General features: G+C 43.2%; 2 protein-coding genes and 1 long non-coding RNA gene across 6 annotated transcripts in view; 2 read left to right on the forward strand and 1 right to left on the reverse strand.

The window, feature by feature from the left end:
- The first annotated feature begins 12 nt into the window (after positions 1 to 12).
- Positions 13 to 8,179, forward strand: tiprl (TIP41, TOR signaling pathway regulator-like). 3 transcript variants are annotated; one of them, XM_080867646.1, is made up of 8 exons: positions 13 to 136; positions 1,035 to 1,162; positions 1,590 to 1,769; positions 2,087 to 2,186; positions 2,260 to 2,391; positions 2,486 to 2,581; positions 2,679 to 2,741; positions 7,628 to 8,179. In XM_080867646.1, the coding sequence occupies exons 2-8, from the start codon at positions 1,038 to 1,040 to the stop codon at positions 7,757 to 7,759; spliced, it is 828 nt and encodes a 275-aa protein (XP_080723772.1). In that variant the 5' UTR covers positions 13 to 136; positions 1,035 to 1,037; the 3' UTR covers positions 7,760 to 8,179. The 3 variants fall into 3 exon arrangements, with proteins under 3 accessions (XP_080723772.1, XP_080723773.1, XP_080723774.1); XM_080867647.1 differs by having other exon boundaries at positions 21 to 112; XM_080867648.1 differs by lacking the exon at positions 13 to 136 and adding an exon at positions 174 to 386.
- Positions 4,038 to 11,420, reverse strand: LOC308387536. Its single transcript, XR_013969961.1, has 3 exons — positions 11,148 to 11,420; positions 7,076 to 7,150; positions 4,038 to 6,414 (listed from the first exon to the last, which is right to left on the reverse strand). It is a non-coding gene; the product is annotated as an uncharacterized lncRNA (long non-coding RNA).
- A 3,918-nt stretch (positions 11,421 to 15,338) lies between these two features.
- The window catches only part of ska2 (spindle and kinetochore associated complex subunit 2), a 6,667-nt gene continuing 1,990 nt past the window's right edge, over positions 15,339 to 20,015 (forward strand). Inside the window, exons 1-4 of one of the 2 annotated variants that reach the window (XM_080866744.1) lie at positions 15,339 to 15,491; positions 16,935 to 17,027; positions 17,560 to 17,667; positions 18,211 to 18,282. In XM_080866744.1, the coding sequence (XP_080722870.1) occupies positions 15,459 to 15,491; positions 16,935 to 17,027; positions 17,560 to 17,667; positions 18,211 to 18,282 (306 nt within the window). In that variant the 5' untranslated portion in view covers positions 15,339 to 15,458. Of the gene's footprint in view, positions 15,492 to 16,934; positions 17,028 to 17,490; positions 17,668 to 18,210; positions 18,283 to 20,015 lie in introns of both variants that reach the window. The other variant, XM_080866743.1, reaches the window with a different exon arrangement.

A 20,015-nucleotide genomic window follows, 5' to 3' on the forward strand; every position in this document is an offset into this window, starting at 1 on the left:
GATTGTTATCTTTTTTTTTTTAAAGAAAGGTTTGAAAGTGGAACCAAAGTGCGAGCGTCACAAACATCACCGGGCAGATTTCACCGGCGTACCCGGGAGCCTCCAATGACAGGTAACGCTCGACAACAACATCAAGGTAAATGAATGTGTTTGTGTACAGCCTGTGTGTTTGACCGCAGAGCTTTACGTTCACAGCCTAAACTGGGACGAAGCATTTGGAGCTGCCTGAGCGAACATCGAGTCAGCGCAGGGAAACAAACGTCCGGCGAGCCTTTGTGCTAATATTTGTTTCTGTAACACGGCAAACACGCTGTGCGTGAACCGAGCCTCAGCTACTTTAAGTGTGCAGATCGTGCAAGTTTATAATAATACGAGTCACAGATTCGGTATGTTCACTCATAATAAAGCTGCTGACGGCCTGACCAACATTTAGTTATTGCTACAAACCGACCAGCTTGTAGGAATAACTAAATGTTGCACGGCTGACAAGAATTTCCTTTTTTTAAACCTCGGATGTCTCTGTTATTTGGGATTTTTATCCTCTTTAGCAAAATGCGCTGCGCAGTGATTTTCTCGGATTGTTGTGCAGCAGCTGGCGGGCACGGAGCTGACCCTGACTGTAGTCACAGCTCTTCACTGGCACAGTGCTGCTCTTCTGTCTCGGTGCCCACGTTTGAGCAGCTTTGAAAACCCTGACCAGGGATCATTTGGATGGTCAGCATCTGTGGGCCACTTCTGCAAATCATCAGCGGGTTTCCCACAGTCGAAATTTCCACAACTACTCCTGTGAGTGGTTTCAACTTTGGGACCAGCTACAGCCAGTAAATCGCCCTTTTAGTGAAAATGTCTGGAAAGGGATTTTGCATCGGTGGAAGGAGCTCACTGTGTCCTTGCCAGATTTGGTTTCTAACAAAGACAACACATGACAACTACAAAGTCATCGCATTTAAACAGAAAAACACACCATAAGCTCTGAACAGCAGATACTGTCCACCTGTTCTGTTTGGACAAACCTGCTGATGTTTGTCTTGCAGTTGATGCTGGCCTCTCTGTCCATGATGATGTCACATGGTTTCAAGAGCAGTAAGCAGGACTTCAACTTTGGACCATGGAAAGTGACTGCTTCCAAAAACCACATCATGAAGTCCAAGGACATTGAACGGTGAGATATTTGTCACATTTTAATATCATCTAAGCTGTGTTGGGTCCAGCCTGTGTAACCAGGCGGACTGTCAGAGTACCAAACAGTAGAGTCTGTGTGTGTCCACATGAGTCGTGTTTACATGATCAGCTGTTTTTGCCTGTTTATTGCATCACAAAAGCTGTAACACGTCCTCTTCATCAGACAGCAACGCACCGAGCATCATCACATCTTCTCGCTGTGATGTGATCACATGGTGGAAAAATAGAAATAACCATAAATGAATAATGTAGACACTGAAAGAAGCAGCCGCGACACGTTAAAGAAAACAAACTAATATTGTTGCAGGCGCTGCTCGATTTGTTTCTGATGTTTTGAATCCTCCCAAAACGACTAGAATAGATGAGAAAACCTGATTGATATCAGTCTTCACTGTTTGACTTTCCAGGCTAGCAGAAGACATGAACATGCCTTCTCTTCCAGAGATGTTGTTTGGAGACAACATACTGCGCATCCAGCACACGGACGGTTACGGGATTGAATTCAATGCTGTTGATTCCCTGAAGAGAGTCAGCAACATGGAGGATAGCGTCAAGGTGGCGTGTGCTCAGGAATGGCAGGAGAGCAGGTAAGACGCTCACTGTTAGCTTCTGTCAGATAATCTTCTCTGCTTGGATAAAAACCCACTTTTAGACCAGTACTTGGGACTCGGCGTGCTGCTGTGTCTGTCTACGGCGTTCTGCGGCAGATTTTCTGCGACGCCGCTGCGTTGCACCAATTTTCTGACTGTCAGCTACTGTCCAATGTATTTGACAGGTCTTGGTGTTTCAGTCATACCCTAGAGAACAAAGTGTGGTGCGTTCATTCTGTCAGCTAAAGGTGTAGTATAGGCTCAGGGTTACACTGGCTTACTGAGCTAAACATCTTGGATGATATCCCTTCCAGAGCTGATTCTGAACACTCTAAAGATGTGATCCGACCTTATGACTGGACGTACACCACAGACTACAGAGGCACTCTGACAGGAGAAAGCATGCAGATAAAGGTAGGCAGGTTTGACACTGTTCACTCTTCAGTCACAGGTTTGTAAGAAAGTGATGTGAGGTTTTCGTGTGAAGGTGTCTGAGACTGCCGAGCGTATTGACATGGAGAAGCTTAAGGCTCGGGAACACATCATGTTCTTTGATGAGGTGCTGCTGTTTGAAGATGAGCTGCACGACCATGGAGTCTCTATGCTTAGCGTCAAAATTGTGAGTGCCGTCTTCCTGTCCCGTGGGACTGCCAAATCCAAATGAGCAGCCGATTTAACACTGATGATGACGATGATGTTTCTTGTTGATGCAGCGAGTGATGCCGACCAGCTTCTTCCTGTTGATGCGTTTCTTCCTGCGAGTGGACGGAGTGCTGATTAGAATAAACGATACTCGACTATATCACGAGGTAAGTTGTTTCATCACCTGAGAGTGTGCTGCCAGACTTCATCACGGGCAGGTGACAGACTTCAAAGTGACTCACGTGATGTAACGTTTGGTTTCAGGCTGGGAAGGATTACATGCTGCGAGAGTTCACTACGAGGGAAAGCAAAATCTCAGAGCTGAAGGTGAGCAGTGACACAGAGCTGTGATTCTGTTATTTATTTCCACTTACTGGCTTCTTCGATCCAAAGCAGAGCCCGAATATTTTCATGTTCACGAAAGGCTTTGTGTGAGTTTGAACGTCGTCTGGCACTTTATTCTAGCACCGACTCCTTTTGGATTTGTTAATAACTGTGTCTGTTCTTGTGATGAGATGTTTACAGAAATGTTTGTGTTTTTTCAAAGGAGAACTTTATATCTGAAGATCCAGCTTATAAAGAAATCTGTAGCTTTTATAGACTGGCACACATCACATCTCAGTGGGGTTGGACATCTAACAATAATAATAATAATAATCAGGGCTCGCAATATCGCTAGCCCGACGTCCCGGGGCTAGTGATTTTTCCAGTCGGGCTACCAAAATCTATCTCTGCCCTGCCCGTCGGGCTATTGTAGGAAAAATATATGTCAATGCTTTTGCATTCTTTCAGAAATGTAGCTGGGTAATTATGTCATTGGCATCGGTGAGCCACTGTCAATATGTGACATATTGAAGTCGCGTTTGAATTTGCGCTTGTTTTTTGCTTTCACTTTGCAATCGTGCGAACTGTGTATAGAGAGCGACAGCACTGATCTGTGAGTGATGATAATTTGCGCACCAATTCCTCTGACATCGTCTTATCAATCGTTAGCTTACTATGCAAACATGACAAGTGAAATCTCCCGCAGCTTAAACATGTGAGAGGTTGATCGCGCAGAGAATCGCTGAGCTTATGTGAGTGTGTGTGTAAAAGCAGCAGGATATATATTTTAGTTCTGCTGAGCCAAATAAGACAGGTCAGGGTGAAGAAGTGACAGCCAAAGAAAAGCTTACCACAAAACGGAGAAGTTATGACAAATCAGACTATAAGGCAAAAAGAAAGTGCAGCTTTATGGTTTCATGGACAAAAGAATTTCTGTGGCTGCAATATGATGAGCTAAATAACCAGGGCTGCACATAAGTGGTCCGCAGGTGCGCATTCGCTGTCAAAATAAAAAACACGCACAAGATAAGAAGTTGCAACGCGTGTTTGCATACATAAGATTTTCAGGAGGAGGACAGACATTTGTTTAGAACTCTTAAAGATGTCGAAGAAGCTCCTTTAAGCAATTACTGTGATGTTCCTCCACCTCCAAAGAAATGTCAGGAGTCCGAACCACAAAAGAAGCATGTATTCTCGGAAAAGTAGTTGCAGGAGGTGAGCTGGCTTCAAACAAATGATGAACGCACAGAGATGTGGTGCGGAATGTGCCGTGAAAATCCCACTCTAGGACAAAAACAGCCTTTTATATGGACGCAAACGCGCGCTGCAACTTCTTATCTGGTGCGTCTTTTATTTTGACAGCGAATGCGCACATGCAGACCACTTATGTGCACCCGTGTAAATAACATAATGTTCTGCCGGGTGTGTTGTTGGTTTTCCCTCGATTTCTGAGTCGACAAGCGCCTTTGTTACTGGAACCAGTCATTTTAAGAAAGGCCCCATTAGAACCCATGAGAAATGCAAGAAATGCATTATTGCTCAGTCTGCAATATCTTTCCCAGAACAAACACCAATTGCAAATAACATACTAAAAATAAACCTGAAAAATCTGTTTAGAACAGCTACTATGTTGCAAAGAGTGAACTACCACTGGCAAAATTTAGCTGTCTTTGCAAACTTCAAAAAGCAAACGGCCTCGATCTTGGTTCCACTTGCCTCTTACCGTGACTTCAGTGGAAATGTCAGATTCAGGCTCTGACACAGACTGATTCGTGTCCTACACAGTTCTTACAAGTTCATAGAAATTTCTGTTCAATTAGAACCAAGTATTTGAGTTGATGATTGTCATTTTTATACAATGTTGTAATTTGTTTTTCAACAATTTTTTGATTAATGTTTTGTTTCCGTTACAATATTATACTTTAATGTATAATATTGTAACGGAAACAAAACGAGAAACAAAACATCAATCAAAACATTCCTCTCTTTTTTATTCGGGCTACTTAAATTTATTTTGGGCTAAAACTGAAGAGTCCCTGCCCGAAGGGCTACCAGGGAGTTTGAAATTTTGCGAGGCCTGATAATAATAGTACATTTTAAAAGCACCTTTCAAGACAACCAAGGACACTTAACAAAGAGTAAAACACATAATAGATCAATAACAAGATGAAGAACAATAAAAACAAAAAAGCACAAGATAAAATGAACAAACATTAGGTTCACAGTGAATATGCAGATTTGAACAGATGGGTTTTGAGTTGAAATTTAAATTGGGGGAGAGAAAGTGTTTCTTATATCTGGGGGAGAGAGTTCCTCAGCCTGGGAGCGGAGCAGCTGACGGCTCTGCTTCCCATGGTGGTGAGGCGGAAGGAAGGCACAGCAAGCTGGACAGAAGAAGAGGATCGAAGTGAACGGCAGAACAGGTGGTGCTTAACAGGTCAGAAAGGTAAAAAGGAGCAAGGTCATGAAGGGCCTTGAAGGTGAGCAGAAGAAGTTTGTATATTATTCGGAATTTCACAGGCTCCCAGTGAAATTCCTGAAGAACAGGGGTGATGTGCTGGTAGGAGGGGTTCTGGTAATAATCTGGTAATAATCTGTCTGGTAATAATGCAGGCAGCGGAGTTTTGAACCAGTTGAAGCTGATGGAGGGATTTTGGGGGGAGACCATGTAAGAGAGAATTACAATAGTCAAGGTGGGAGGTAACGAGACTGTGGATGTAGACTGGGTGCAGGATGTAATCTGTTAATGCTGCATAGATGGAAATGGGCAGGTGAGATTATTGATGTGAGATTTATAGGACAGTGAACTGTCTAGGATGACACCAAGGCTCTTAACCTGAGGAGAGGGGAAAACTGGAGTTATCGATGGTGAGAGAGAAATGGTTCGCCTTCAAAAGGTTGGATTTGATGCCTGTAAGGTGGATTTCAGTTTTATCCTCATTGAGCTTTAAAAAATATAATCTACTGACTGGACTGGTTAATGTGTTAGAAAAGGAAGGATACCACAACATGAAATGAAATGAAAATAATCACAGGCTGAATTCAAAGACAAGCTGTAAATCAAAGTGAACAAAAATGTGCACCAGGCTAGTGCTTGTTGCCAGAATGGGCCTCAGTAGTGTTTATGCCGCCACATGCATGCCTGACAACATGGGACCATGCTCCTCCGGTGCACTAGCAGCTCTTCTCACAGATCTGGACCGAGCTCCTGGACAGTCCGAGGTGCAACCGAACTATGATGTCCCTGAGGTGTTCAGTTGGATTGGGGTCAGGTGAGGGTGGGTATCCATGGACATGCCTCCGTAGACCATCACTGACCCACCGCCAAACCGGACATGCTAAACGATGTCCTCCATGGATGTCCTTCAGGGTAAACTTGCCAATCAGGCTCCTCGGTCCTGGGCAGCAAACACAGCGCCCCCTAGAGTACGTCATGTCCTCGTGAAGTTGGTGAAGTCTGTTCTGCTGCTTAGATGGAAACAGGATAGAACAATATGAATGGGTGAATAAAGCATGTTGTATAGATCACCTTGAGTGCTGTGGGAGAGAAGAAAAGTGCTATATAAGAATCAGTCCATTTACCAATACTGTGTCGATGGTAGTTTTGCTAAAAAGATGTCAGACTCTGAAGCTTTCTGTGGTCCCCTCTCCACCTGGACTAGTAGCGTTCTCCTGTCTGAGCAGTGTCCAGAAAAACAACGTGGGTTTTATTGGCAAACTTTGTGGGAAAACCTGGACAGATGGTGTCCATCTGTTTCCCTATGAATTAATGCTTCGGGTTTTAACAGGATGAATCTGTCTTTATTAACAGGTTACATACCACGGACTTCCAACCCTTACTTGATCCAGCTGCCTTGGCTAATTATAGACTGATATCTTATCTTCATTATAGACGTTTTGAAAGAGAAGTAATCAAAGAGTTAACTCATCATCTCCAAAAGAGGAATATTATACTTGGTCCTAAAAATGTTAAAAGTTGATGTCCAACCTGATACTTTGCTCAGATGGCCTCAGGTGTACTTTCAACAAATACGTAGAGCTCGCCTGATTCATTTGTGCAATGTCATTAAAGTTAGAAACATCCTGAGTCAGAGTGCTGCTAAAAACCGGGTTCATTATTCTCAGGATGTCCAAAACATGACCTGAAAAGCCTTCAGTTGACTCAAAGCTCCGCCCACTGGCACTGCAAAGAGATTATTAGCTTCTCTTCAGTGGCTCCCTGATAAATTCAGACTTGAATTTAAAATCCTTCTCATGTTCAAAGTCTGTTCAGCCACATCCTCAACACCTCACAGTTATTATCCTGACAGCACGTCGCTCTCAGACCGCTGGCTTACCTGTGGATACTTGTTGGCTGATGTATCAGTAGAGGACGCTCCAAGCTATCAAAATGTAGGATGAAATATTTAATTCTAAAAAAAAAAGAAATCAGAACAAAACAGTTAAATTCATGTTGTAGAGGGCTAAGGGTGACGATGGAAATGTACTAAAACTGTATCACAACAACAATAATAATGAAACCAGCGTCAGACAGCTGCCTGTGCCCGTCCTGGGACGAGATGTCAGTGTGCAGAAGAACCCCAGCATGTTAGCAGTGTGTTAGCAGAGGAAGCTGGGAGCTGTGGTGAGCTCAGTGTACTCGTGTTGTCTGAAGCAGCACCAGGACTGCTCACACTGACATGCTGACTGTGCTGCACCATCACACGTTCATGATGCTGTTTATACAGCATTTAGGATTTTTGTTTTTCATGGGTGATTCTGAAGTACATTATTATTTGTTGTTTTTTATATAAATATGAATATTCAGATCAATTTTTACTTTAATATGTGGTTTTTATTTTGACTCCAGATTAGTTCTTCAGTTTGATTCGTTGTGTCCTCCTCTTCAGAATGTTCCGGCTCCACTGTTCACCGATCCCAACGAGGTGGCCCAGTACTTAACCCTGAAGATGACCGAGTGTGAGAAGCTGGAACTTCCTGTGCTGCAGACTCACACAGCTGATAATAAAGTCATTGAGTGACAGTATAGTGAAAGATCCGCGCTAACTGTTCTGCATAGTGACAAACAGAAATATTAGTCTTAAACTGTTCCTTTATCTCACACCAACACAAAGCCACGACTGCTCTTACAATTATCTGTACAGGAACAACTTTTTTCATATAGTTTGCCCTTAAAACTAGAATCTGCTTCCTGTTTTGTTCATATTTGACATTTCTTATTATGAGACTTGCTTTGTAACATAAAGCATTGTAGAATAACTGTTTCTAATATTAGTTCATCGGTACAAAACAAACAAATCCTGTATTTTCCAAATTCAAAATCAACAGTTTGTGTAAATATCCCTGCTGAAGGTGAAGAAGTGTATTTTTCCTTTGTGTCGGAAGCACCTTCAGATTCAAATGTCTCCCATATGGCCACATAAATTTTGTTTGTGTAGTAACTACGTTGCTTTGTGTGTGGTCGATAGTTCTTTCCTGACAAAACAGTATCAACATTTTTAAATCATTCCCTCTATCAGACAGCGTTCCGGTTGGACTCCAGCTGGGAGCGCTTTGAGCCTCACCAGGTGAACAATGAGAACATGTGATGATAGTGTTTTGTAATAACAGCATAATGGCAGTAATAATGTTGCACAAAAAATGTTTAAAATATGAATTGTTATTACATTAAATAATGTAATTTATAACAGACATAATCGTCATTATCCAGAAAGAATTCCCTGAGTGTGTATAACAACCATGAAAGAGAGTTGGGAGCTCCACTCTTGCACTGGCAGAATATACAGAGTCGTGTGTGATGATGTGAGTGCATCATATTTTTAAGAGCATGTTGTTCCAGTAAACCTCTGCCACAGGATTGGTGGTAGCTGGCGTTTTCTAAAAGGCCTGTTACAGTACCCACCTCCTGTGGAAGCAGCTCCCAGATCAGACTCAGGAGACAGACATCTGCTCAACTTTCAAGATCAGGCTTCACATCTGTCTTCACTGAAGGTGGTCCGTAAGAGATGACAGGATGACCCCAACCTCAGCAACAGGACCGCTCTCAGCACCGACCAAGTGTGTTTGAACTGTGTCTTCATTCCACCTACTTCACATACAAGGGTCAGTTCCACAGGCAGAAACATGGGTGTGCCATGGGCTCCCCAGTTTCATCCATTGTGGCCAATTTGTACATGGAAGAAGTGGAAAAGAGGGCTTTGCTATCCTACCCTGGAACACCACCAAGCCATTGGTTCAGATATGTGGATGACACCTGGGTGAAAATCTGATCCGTTTGTCCGGGTTGGAACCCGGTTAATTGCATAAGTACAAGGAGGCGGGACCTCACAGCAGAAATATACTCCAAAATGTGTTGTACATTATTATATGTATATTATATGTAGCGTGGTATTTTTTCAATTATTGTATTTACCAACATCGAGAAGTCACAAGCAAAGACCAAACCATGGTGCATGTTTAAACAAGGAAAGTTTACTGGTCAAAATTATTTATTAAAGAAATAAACAACATTTTTTTCACCCCCATAAATACACGTTTAAAGCAACACAACGGTGGCCCAATATCAGGCAGAACTCCACTCTATCGAGTGGGCAATCATAATGAGGCAGTTGGTTTTATTTTGTGGATTCAAGCTGCTCTTCATATATTTGGCCACCAGATGTCACCAGAGTGGACTGTGTTGAAAAGCTTCGAGTAATGAACCGTTTTTCTATCCGATTGTTCAGTCTGACGTCACTAGCAGTGTCTGGGCCTAAACTCCGCTGCAGGTCCATATATCAAACGATCACTATGGCATTACTGAGAGTTGAAAAACTGTCTAAAGTCTTTCATCTTTAATAAAATGATCAGCGTTCTGCTCTACCAGGTGTAACAATTGAGTTTAACATCCAGGCATCCATGAAAACGGAATTTATGACATTTAACGGAGTTAGAAGTTAGCAGGGAGTTAGCTCGCTAGCTTCTATCTAAATACAATATAGCATGTCCTGACTGCGGGGTTTTGGAAACAAATTCAAACGTACAGCTCTGTTATCACTTCCAACATAAATGAAGACAGAAACTAAACAGCAGTGAAGTTTGTAGGGTTACTGAAGTTGGGCTAGCTGGTATATAATGATGTGCTACGTGACCGCTAGCGACACAGCTATGTTAGCATAATATAAACAAGCTAACTTTTTTTCCACTCGATAAAAGTTAACGTGAGTGTTCTCGGTGGTCAGGAACAAATGTAATCGCGTGGCAGGATGCTGTAAAAGGACCAAACTTCAGCCAGGAGAACAACTGAGATAATCCATCCACAATACAAGGTTAGTCATTCATATACTGCTGCATGGGCTGGGCTGTAGTTACATCCTAAGGTTTTAAAAACTGAGCTTAAATAAATGATTAGTGGTAATAAAAGCCGAGGGAGGTCAACAGTGATCACTGACTGTTTTAGGAGCTTTTTGAGATCAAATAGAAGAAAATACATAACATTAAACATGTTAACAACACAAAAGCCATATTAAACGCAGACTACTTTAGACCCGGAAGTAGGATTCGTTGCGTCATCACTGAACAACAGTATAGAGATTGAAAGACCACGTGACTTTCGCGCATTGCATGCCGGGAACTCGTGGCAAAACAATCCAAGTACCGCATCAAATGCAAGCATTTGCAGCACCGCAAAACGTTCATTCTCCGGTTCCAATAAATTCTTGTTTTTTTCTTTGCCCCCCAAAAAGGGAATGTACAAAACGAAGGAGAACAATGCCGGTCCGTACAAAGACAGACTTGATGAAATGTCAAAGAAAAGATACAAGGAAAAAAAATCAAAGGAGTGAAAGGGTTAGACCCTTACGAGCACACAGAGTGGACAGAGTGCCCAACTTTCACCACGCTCATATTTATAATTATACAGTTCTTGGAGTGAGTGCATACACTCATGAAGTTTTTAGTAACTTCAGGTCACTGCAACAAGCCCAGGTACAGTTTACCGACGGATGAGTACAGGACCTTGAAATGCACCGTGTAGAACGAAAGACCATTGTACGTATCATAAGTTTACCAGTCTCACAAATCGTCTTCATAAATACACATTCGTTAACCGTTAATTAGTAGTGGAAATAATTTCTGGTTCGCATTACAGAAATGTAGCAGTGACAATAATATTGTATGCTGTAATCGTACTGGGCAATTAGTGATACAAAAAAACTGTTTTATCCTGTGAATAAAAGTATATGTTTTTGTCAATGTACCATGGTAATAACAGAAGCGAAACGCAATATCGTGTCAGGACAATTCACTATTTATGCACAATAAACAAAGGAGCATAGCGCCACAATTTCTGTTCAGCGCCAGACTTGCTTGTAACCTATATTACCAATTATGTTATGAAAAATGACGTATTAACTACAACAGAAGACTGACCTTTGTGGGAATGCTTGGAGCAGACTAACCTGTGAGCTGGAGGGTTCTGGGACGTTATATTTGGTCTTTGAATGGCTGCAATCCAGGCCATCCATCACCTCTTTGTTACTTCGGAAACATGGCTCGAACAATTTCTCTTCAACGACGTAATCCGATAACAACCGATCTCTTTACCCGTCGGCTTCCCGTGGCTGTCATGCGACTGGCTATTGCAGTTAATAATACAACAGCTTCTTGCCATTTTTTGTGTTTCTTTTTATCGCTGTGTAATGTAATTTCAATTGAAAGCCTGTGTGGCAAGAGGTACTAGCTAGTACCTCTTGCCACGAGTTCCCATAATCCTTTGCGGTTTTACCCCTGAATGACGTCACATTTTCAATCCACATAATATAACACACCCTGTGCAGTACAGCGGAACAGTGGTTTGCTCCGTTGCCTGGCGGGAGGAGCGCCCTGAATTTGAATCCTCCATCTGACCCGGCTGTGTTCTCCTGTGTCTGTTTGTTCTCTCTGGGTGCTTTGGCTTCCTCTCACAGGCCAAACAAAGCGGTGAGAAAAGGTGTAAATTCAAAATGTTTGCTATCTACGTGACTGGAAGGCATAATACCTGAAAATGTGAAGATTATGGAAAGAAGAACATAACGCACCAGGTTATTTATTTAATATAATGCGAGAAAGCGAAATGAGAGAGGAGGTCGGTTCGATGTGTCTGTAACTCTCAGGAAGTAGTGATGTGTCGGTCGCGAACGAAATGGCTCTTAGAGCCGGTGTTCTGACAAAACGTCCTACCTTGTCAAAACATCCTACCGTAGCGTAAATTTACTGTTCTTTGACGTGGACGATGCGAGCCGGCTCCTTATGGCGAGCCGTGGGTTTTCTTTTTTCTTTCTCTCACTCTCTCTCTCTCTCGCACTTTTTTCCCGCTTCACTCCGCACTCGAGCCTTGTGCTTTGCGCTGGGAAGAGGTGGGAGGGGCAGTAGTTACACTCTCAGTAGCACAGGAACAGAGCGGGAGGGAGAGACAGAGAAAGAGAGCCAGGGACAACAACGTCACAGGGCTCTAGAGTGCGACCAATTTGGTCGCAAATGCGACCAAATTTCTCCATGGTGCGACTAATAAAAAATACTTGGTTGCACTGGTGCGACCAAGTAAAAAAAATACTTGGTCGCACCGGTGCAACCAAGTATTTTCTCGGAAAAAAAAAGTTTCAGCAACCCTGAAAGTCTCCGTGTGTTCAACAACAGACACACATTATGCCCATGTCGTGTTCTAAACCAATCAGAGATACTCAGAGGCGGGGACCTCTGTGATTGGCCGTGGTCCAGATATTCCTGCAGACCTACTTGTGTTTACGTTTGAAAGTGCGGGCAGATAGAGATGGGTGAGTAGCCCAGGTCAGAAGTGTATGAAGTTGGTATTGAGAAAATATGAAAAGAACAATTGATAACTTTTTCGTTAAGTTAAGGCCTGATCAGTCCAAAATTCTGAGCCAGCGCTCTGACACGGAGCCATCAACCTCTCCGTTTTTGTCAAACACTGGTCCGGAGACGGCATCAGAAAATGAGCCACATACGATCGACTCCCAGCCGGAGTCCACTGAAAGTAAAAGTGAGAAAATGTATAGATTTCGAATCGAGTGGCTTGACCAGTTTCCCTGGCTAAGATACAGCCAAGCTGACAATATGATGCACTGCATTTATTGTCACGAGTGTGGAAAGACCATGGCCGGCAACACAGCATTTGTCACTGGTGCTAATACGTTTCGAATTGAAACGCTGAAAAAGCATACAGCATCGAGAAGACACATTATATGCCGCGATAAATGCTCTGCCAAAATGTCCCCGCTCCCCACTGCCTTTCAGCGGCAGGCAGGAGTAAACAGGTCATCGGAGGAGGCCGAGATGATCATTAAGTTTAACATCGCCTACAATATTGCAAAAGAAGAAGTTCCGTTTACTAAGTTCAAGTCAGAAATAACTCTTCACAGGAAAAATGGCTTGGACATAAACCCCACATACAGCAATGATGTTGCGTGCGCCCAGTTTATAGGCGTCATCGCTGACACACTGAAAAAAAAGACGTCAGTGGAAATTGCGAACAGTACATACATGGCCTTCCTGATCGATGGAGACACAGACATCGCCACAAAAGAATGTGTCATTGTGTACGCTCGTATCTTGCAAAAAGGAAGACCAGCGAATATACTGATTGGACACATTGAGGTCCAGCATGCCCATGCCCAAGGTAAGCCATGTCATGTCACGTAGCCTATGTATATGATTAATAATATTACATCGTGTTACTGAATTAACCATATCTAGCATCATTGAAAATTAAACATAGCAATAATACATGAATATAGAAACTCAAACTGAAAAAGACTGCATTGTAAACTCTTGATCTGATAAGTAAATGTTTGTTTTTGTTTTTTTTGTTTAGGAATTTATGCTGCCTCAAAGAAAGCATTTGCTGCTCTTGGGGACCAGTGCAGTAACTGGTTGGATAAAATCATTGCTATGGGGGCTGATGGAGCTGCTGTTAATTTGGGCAGCAAAGGGGGTGTCAAGTTAATCATTTTGAAAGGTTGTTAGTTAATCATTTACAAATCAAAAAAAACGTGAACATGTAAAACTGCGGTGTTAAGTAATGCAGTTAAAAAATTTGGGTACGCCTAACTTTTGTGCTTGTACGACTAAATTTTGTGCTGGTGCGCCTAAATTTTATTTTTAGGCACACCAGTGCAACCATGGCAAAAAGTTAGTCTAGAGCCCTGCGTCACATTAGAAAGGTATAGTAATCATCCACAACTATTTTCAGTTGCGGATGATAACGGATACAGAAAGTTTATTCATGCAGGCCCATATGACAGAGAATATGCATGTTCTTTTTGTTTTCATATTTTAATTTATATTTAATTGTGTTGTGGTTTGCAGTGTTTTGTGTTGTTTCATTTTAAATTTGTTTAAAAGGAAAATTTAAATAGATAAAAGCTGAAATGTGAATAGTTGGTTTTTGTATTATATGATTTATTTATTACATTTTATGTGGAGTGAATAAATAAAAGTATATTTACGGTGGCCACTAACAAAGCACATACAAACTCCAAAACATGTCCGAACTCTGAAGCACGTACAAACCCTGAAGCACGTACAAACCCTGAAGCACGTGAAAACTCCAAAACATGTACAAACTCCGAAGCAGGTACAAACCCCGAAGCACGTGCAAACTCCAAAACACGTAAAAACTCCAAAACACGTACAAAAGACAACAGAAGTTCTCCAGGATGCTAGGGCGCAGTGTTGAGCCTTTGTTATCTTGTGGCTACACAAGCCAGCAAGTACCAACGACCGGATTTGGTGTGTGGTAGTAACAGGTAAATGAACTTTTTTTTTTTTAATTGTTTGAATATATATGAGTGCTGGTGTATAAATATACAAACAATACACATATGCTTTCAATGTGTAATTTAAGTGATCTAGGTAGCTCTGTTTTGGAATGGTAAATGGCCTGTATTTATATAGCGCTTTACTAGTCCCTAAGGACCCCAAAGCGCTTTACATATCCAGTCATCCACCCATTCACACACACATTCACACACTGCTGATGGCAGCTACATTGTAGCCACAGCCACCCTGGGGCGCACTGACAGAGGTGAGGCTGCCGGACACTGGCGCCACCGGGCCCTCTGACCACCACCAGTAGGCAACGGGTGAAGTGTCTTGCCCAAGGACACAACGACCGAAACTGTCCAAGCCGGGGCTCGAACCGGCAACCTTCCGATTACAAGGCGAACTCCCAACTCTTGAGCCACGATCGCCCCATAAGTTCAGTTAACGCTAGAAATGTGTTTTGGAGTTTGTACATGCTTTTTGGAGTTTGTACGTGCTTTGTCTCTAGGGGCCACCGTATATATTTATATATAAACATATATAAATAAAGCCACTTTTTTTTTTACATTAGTAATTCCTTTTGTGCATAATTTTATATTGTTGTTAATAATAAATTAACTAAAGAAACAAAACAACCTAAAGAGTCGGTTAGGTGCCGAAAGTATCGGGTCCTTTTATTGAGTCGAGCTGAAAGAGCCGGTTCTCTAAAAAGATCCGGAATCCCATCACTATCAGGAAGATCCTAAAATGTTTCAGCAGGACTCATCTCACTCCAAGCCAGAGGGGGGGCGCCAAACACAGAAACAGACTGGGAGTAATATGGCGCACAGCTCTCGGCTCTGACACACGTCCAATCAGCTTTCTTCCTTCCTGACAGCTGGCCAATCACAGCGCCCACGTTCAGGGTGAAAACTGTTCAACATGGAGACAACAGTTGAAAAGCTTGAGGCGATGGTAAGCACAGCGTCAAACTCCTTTTCCCGACTGTATCTTTTGGCTGTTGAACCGCTATTGATCGTAGCTTTGCACACGGTGTGCCGCTCACAGCAGGCGACTCACGGTTCTCTGCTAAGAAATAATCCAAAGTCAGGCCCATCAAATACCGCAGGACCGCGAAGGAGCTCGGCTAGTTTCAACATCGCCGCCACTCGAACGTCACAGAGCAACTCGGAGCAAGCAGTCCGCAGCGGGACCAAGTGTAGCATCGCTCTGTTGTTTTAGGACTTTTATTCACAGATTGTTTGTTTTTCGAGACCGTCTCAAACACCAGCTGTCTCCTGCACATGGCTCAGTGCATCAAGTCTCACGGTGCCAAAGACAAGCGTGCTTACTTCCCCGTAACTCTTATTGCAGAAGGGAAATGGGAGGATGTGCAGCCTGTAGCTGAGCTCTGTCTGTCTGTGCTGCTGACCATCTGTACAGGTTGTGCAATCCTGGGACTAGTGCAAAGTTTACCGTGTGTGAACCTCGAGCTGTTGGCAGATGCTCTGACTTCATTGCACTACTGTATCAGACAACTAGTAGTGCAATAGTATTGTCAAAGCATCTGAAAACTGCAAGGACCACCTCTGTGTTTACACACCTTCAATAAATGCATTAAAGATGCACTTTATTTACCTCACAGCTGGAATAAAGTCAATATCAGATAATTACTTATCTGTAATCCAAATGTAAATACAGCCATTGAAAATAAGTCTAAATACAAATATTACCTTGTAATACAAGAACAATATTTAAAATAATAATGTGTGTGTGCGCGCACACATCGATCCTTACTTCTGCTCAAGCTGGAGTAATCTACACATTTGTGCTCTCTAAACAACGAATCAGACGACTTCCTTCTTAAGTTCGCTCCGATGTGGCTGCAGTACAGCTGTCAGGGTAGCAGCAGTGACGGTGCTCTCTGAACCGCTCAATCACTCATCAAATCAGAAACTTGAACCACTGGCCCCCTACAGTGAGGAGATCTGATGGCTGATGTTGTCTGGGGACTGCTGGACCATAGACCATCTTTATCCGCTGTCCCTCCTCTGCACATGTCCAGACCTTTGCAGCCTTGTGTCTCTGTCCTGAGAATGCATTGGTCAGTAGGTGGTGAGTTCATACCTGTTGATCTCTGATCTGGAACGTTTCTTGGTGATTTCCACCCAGTGGTACAGAAGACCCCGGTTTAATCCTGAAGCTACCTGGATATGCCAAAGTCCTGCTGCCTAGTACACACTCTGTCCTGGAACAGGAACATGGGCGCTGCACTTGATATAGTGTAACATGATGAGGTTCACATAAAGCAATGAGCTGTAAGTGTGATTCCACCAGGAATGTTGAGTCAAACAGCAAAGAATCTGAACATGGTGCAGGAAGTTCAGTGCCACAATGTGATGCACTTTGTCTTTGCAGTTTCTGAAGGCAGAGGCAGACCTGGATTACATTGAGAAGCGGTTGAAGCTGGACTTCATCAACAGCAGTGCAGTAAATGGATGTCCAGCTGAGGTGACTAACAGATGACATTTCTCCCAGCATCTGCAGGCAGATCTAGAGAAAATCAAAGAGCTCTTAGTGAATTACTGGCTGCTAACACTGCGGCCTTTGTGCTTGGAAGTTGTGTATTATTTGTCTTTTGTTAAAAAAACATGATGTCATCAGGATACACAGAAGAACAAACTCCAACTAAAGTGAAAGTAAGATGAACCGGCCTATACCCATAAAGATGCTAATAGTTATAACCGTACCAACCAGTACATGTAATAAGACATAGAAGAGGGACAGAAATCCCAGAGCTATCATTCAGTTCACCTGGATGCAGCGCTTCTAGTGGGAAAAACACTTTGTCACTCAGTGATACGAGTGATGCATGAGGTAGAACATTTCATGTTTGCAGAAAGGCAATAAGAGAAAATCAGGTACACACCTGAGCATGTAGTCTGTGGGCTGATGATTGACCATGTGCTTGTAGAACAACCTGGCAGTGGTGCTGGAGAACCTGAAGTCTATAAAGTCCAAACACTCAGCCCTGTGCTCGCAGGTGAAGGAGCTCACGAGTGCACAGAAGGAGTCTGTAGACTCGATCAGAAACAACCTCAGCGGCGTCATGGAGCTGCTGCAACACTTTGAACAGACCACTGATATGGAGGTGGGTAGATCGACACCTTATGACTGTTTAACATAGCTCACTGATACAAGTACTACTGCTGTGGGAGGTCAGATTTGATTAACCATCTAATCAAAGGGAAAATGTGCAAAGATACGTTGTGGTGAACTTGGCGATGAAGTGAGGAAGGCGTGAGAGCACTTGAAGTGCTAATTCAAAGTTTAAACTGGTCTTCCTGTCCCAGAGTACCTGCGCTTGGCCCAAGAAAGCATCAAAGTTGAACACACACAGAGACTGCAGAGAGCGCTTTGACGTGTCCTAGGTGTGGTGTTTTCTTTTCATTGGTTTAATCACAGTTAGCTGCCTCCAAACACGGTGCAGCTACTGCAGTTATATCCATAACATGTGTGGAAAGCAGGCCTAATGACATTTAATCACATTAATTGTGTGTATTGTTCACGGGTTTGTGCACACACCTCCATCCTGCTGCAGTTTGTGGTTATCGTGCAGATCGACATTTCTCCTGAATTCTCTTTAAAGTTTCCATTCAGGATCTGCTGTGTTTCCTTGTTGGTGTCTCTGCAGGTTGGGACACTGACCGAGTCAGAGCGAGAGTCTGTAGCACTGCTAAGTGCTGTCAGTCGCACCACAGCCGAGGTAAGCAGTACGACACCTTTAGACGGCACTTCTTTGATAGTGGACTAGAAGCATATGCTTGGTTTGCTTCAGTGGGAGCTTAACAGGAGGAGCCAGGGCTGGACTGGCCCGGGAGGCCAGTGGGTCGATCGAAGGGCCGCTGAGCAACAAGCCCTTTGTTCATTTTCATTACTGCCCTATCACATCTCCTCCCTGTGCGCCGTGCAGAGCAGAGTTTAGTGTAGAGAGATGTGGAGCCGAGAGAGAAAAAGTCAAACTAAGTACAGCAGTGGTAGCTGCACCATCATCCACAGTGGTGCCAGCAGCACCTGCCATTGAATGTGTCCCACGATGTATCATTTTAAATAAATTACACGAGTTTACATGTCAGTAAGGAGTAAGAAGGATGTAATCCCAGCCCTTCTCCTCACAGTGAGCCACAGAACGTCTCTGCTTCCAACCTGGACTGTGTACATTCATCATCATCATCATCATTATTCTTAGGTTTATTTCCTGCTGGTCTCGGTGCTGAGTTCAGTCCCAGGCTCCTCATTTCACATTTAAAACCTGATAGTGGCCCCCAGTGATCCCCCAGTCCACCTGTAATATTCACAGTATGTGGTGTTGTAGCATAGCACTGCTCCCCACCCGCAGCTTCTTCTTTTTTCCTTTTTTGTTAATCTTTGCCACAAACGCGACTGTCACTTCACCAGAGCACATCAGTCTTTGTTTGCTCTTTTTAAACATAGCGACAGAAAGATGCTCTGAGCCTGAAAATGTGGAATCGTAAAGAATCAAAGGCCATGTTCGCACTAATGTGTTTCCGTTTGAAAACGCATCTTTTTCCCTCCGTTTTGGCCTCCCGTCCACACTGAGGCGCCGTTTTTGCTCAAGGAAAACGCAGCGTTTTGAAAACGCTCTCCAAAGCGGATACATTTGAAAACGCCGTTTTCGTGTCGCAGTGTGAACAGCGAACCCGGAGCCTTTTTGAAAACGATGACACATGTTAGTCATGTGATGCAGTCATGTGACCAATTAAACTAAGATAGCGGAGGGCGTTACACAGCAGCTGTTTTGTTTGACAGCCCTATTAAAGATTAATCAGTCTGCACGTGCTCCAGAGAGCTTTTCTTCAAATTCTTTAACTCGCACTCGCTTTTGCAACTTTATACTTTTGTGTTACTCACAGCTACAACTCCACCTCATTGTGAGTCCATTTAACAAACTCGGTGCTTTTCCTCGACATTTTGCCGCCACGTTTCAAAGAGCCTGAAAGTAAATGAACGGCAGACAGAAATGAGGCGGGCTGAATCTTCTTGCGCTTCACACATGCGCAGGACTGGACGCACACCTTTATGAAAACGATAGTGTGGACGCGTTTTCAGACGAAAACGCCGTTTTCAAATTTATCTGGGGCTAGTGTGGACGTAGACAAAGTGTTACATAACTTTAATACTTTTACACACAGCAGACGGCTGCAGATACTTGTAGTGAAACACGGCTGAAGATTGAATTTTTGGTATAAAAATGTTTTTGTGCTGTTAAACAGAACGAGGACATCGTTTGCACATAGGAACTGAAATCCTTTTTGCTGAATAACAGCCTCACACACGTCTGCTGAGCAATCCCAGTCTCTCAGCTTTATCTCATTTGATGGTTTTCTGACGTGGACTCTGGTCTCCAGTTATACATTTGAAGTTCCCACTGGCTGAAGTTTTTTTTGCCATGTGTAAATTAGACCTTCAGTTTAACTT

This window comes from Rhamphochromis sp. 'chilingali' (genome assembly GCF_963969265.1).
Source record: "Rhamphochromis sp. 'chilingali' genome assembly, chromosome: 19".
Taxonomy (NCBI): domain Eukaryota; kingdom Metazoa; phylum Chordata; class Actinopteri; order Cichliformes; family Cichlidae; genus Rhamphochromis; species Rhamphochromis sp. 'chilingali'.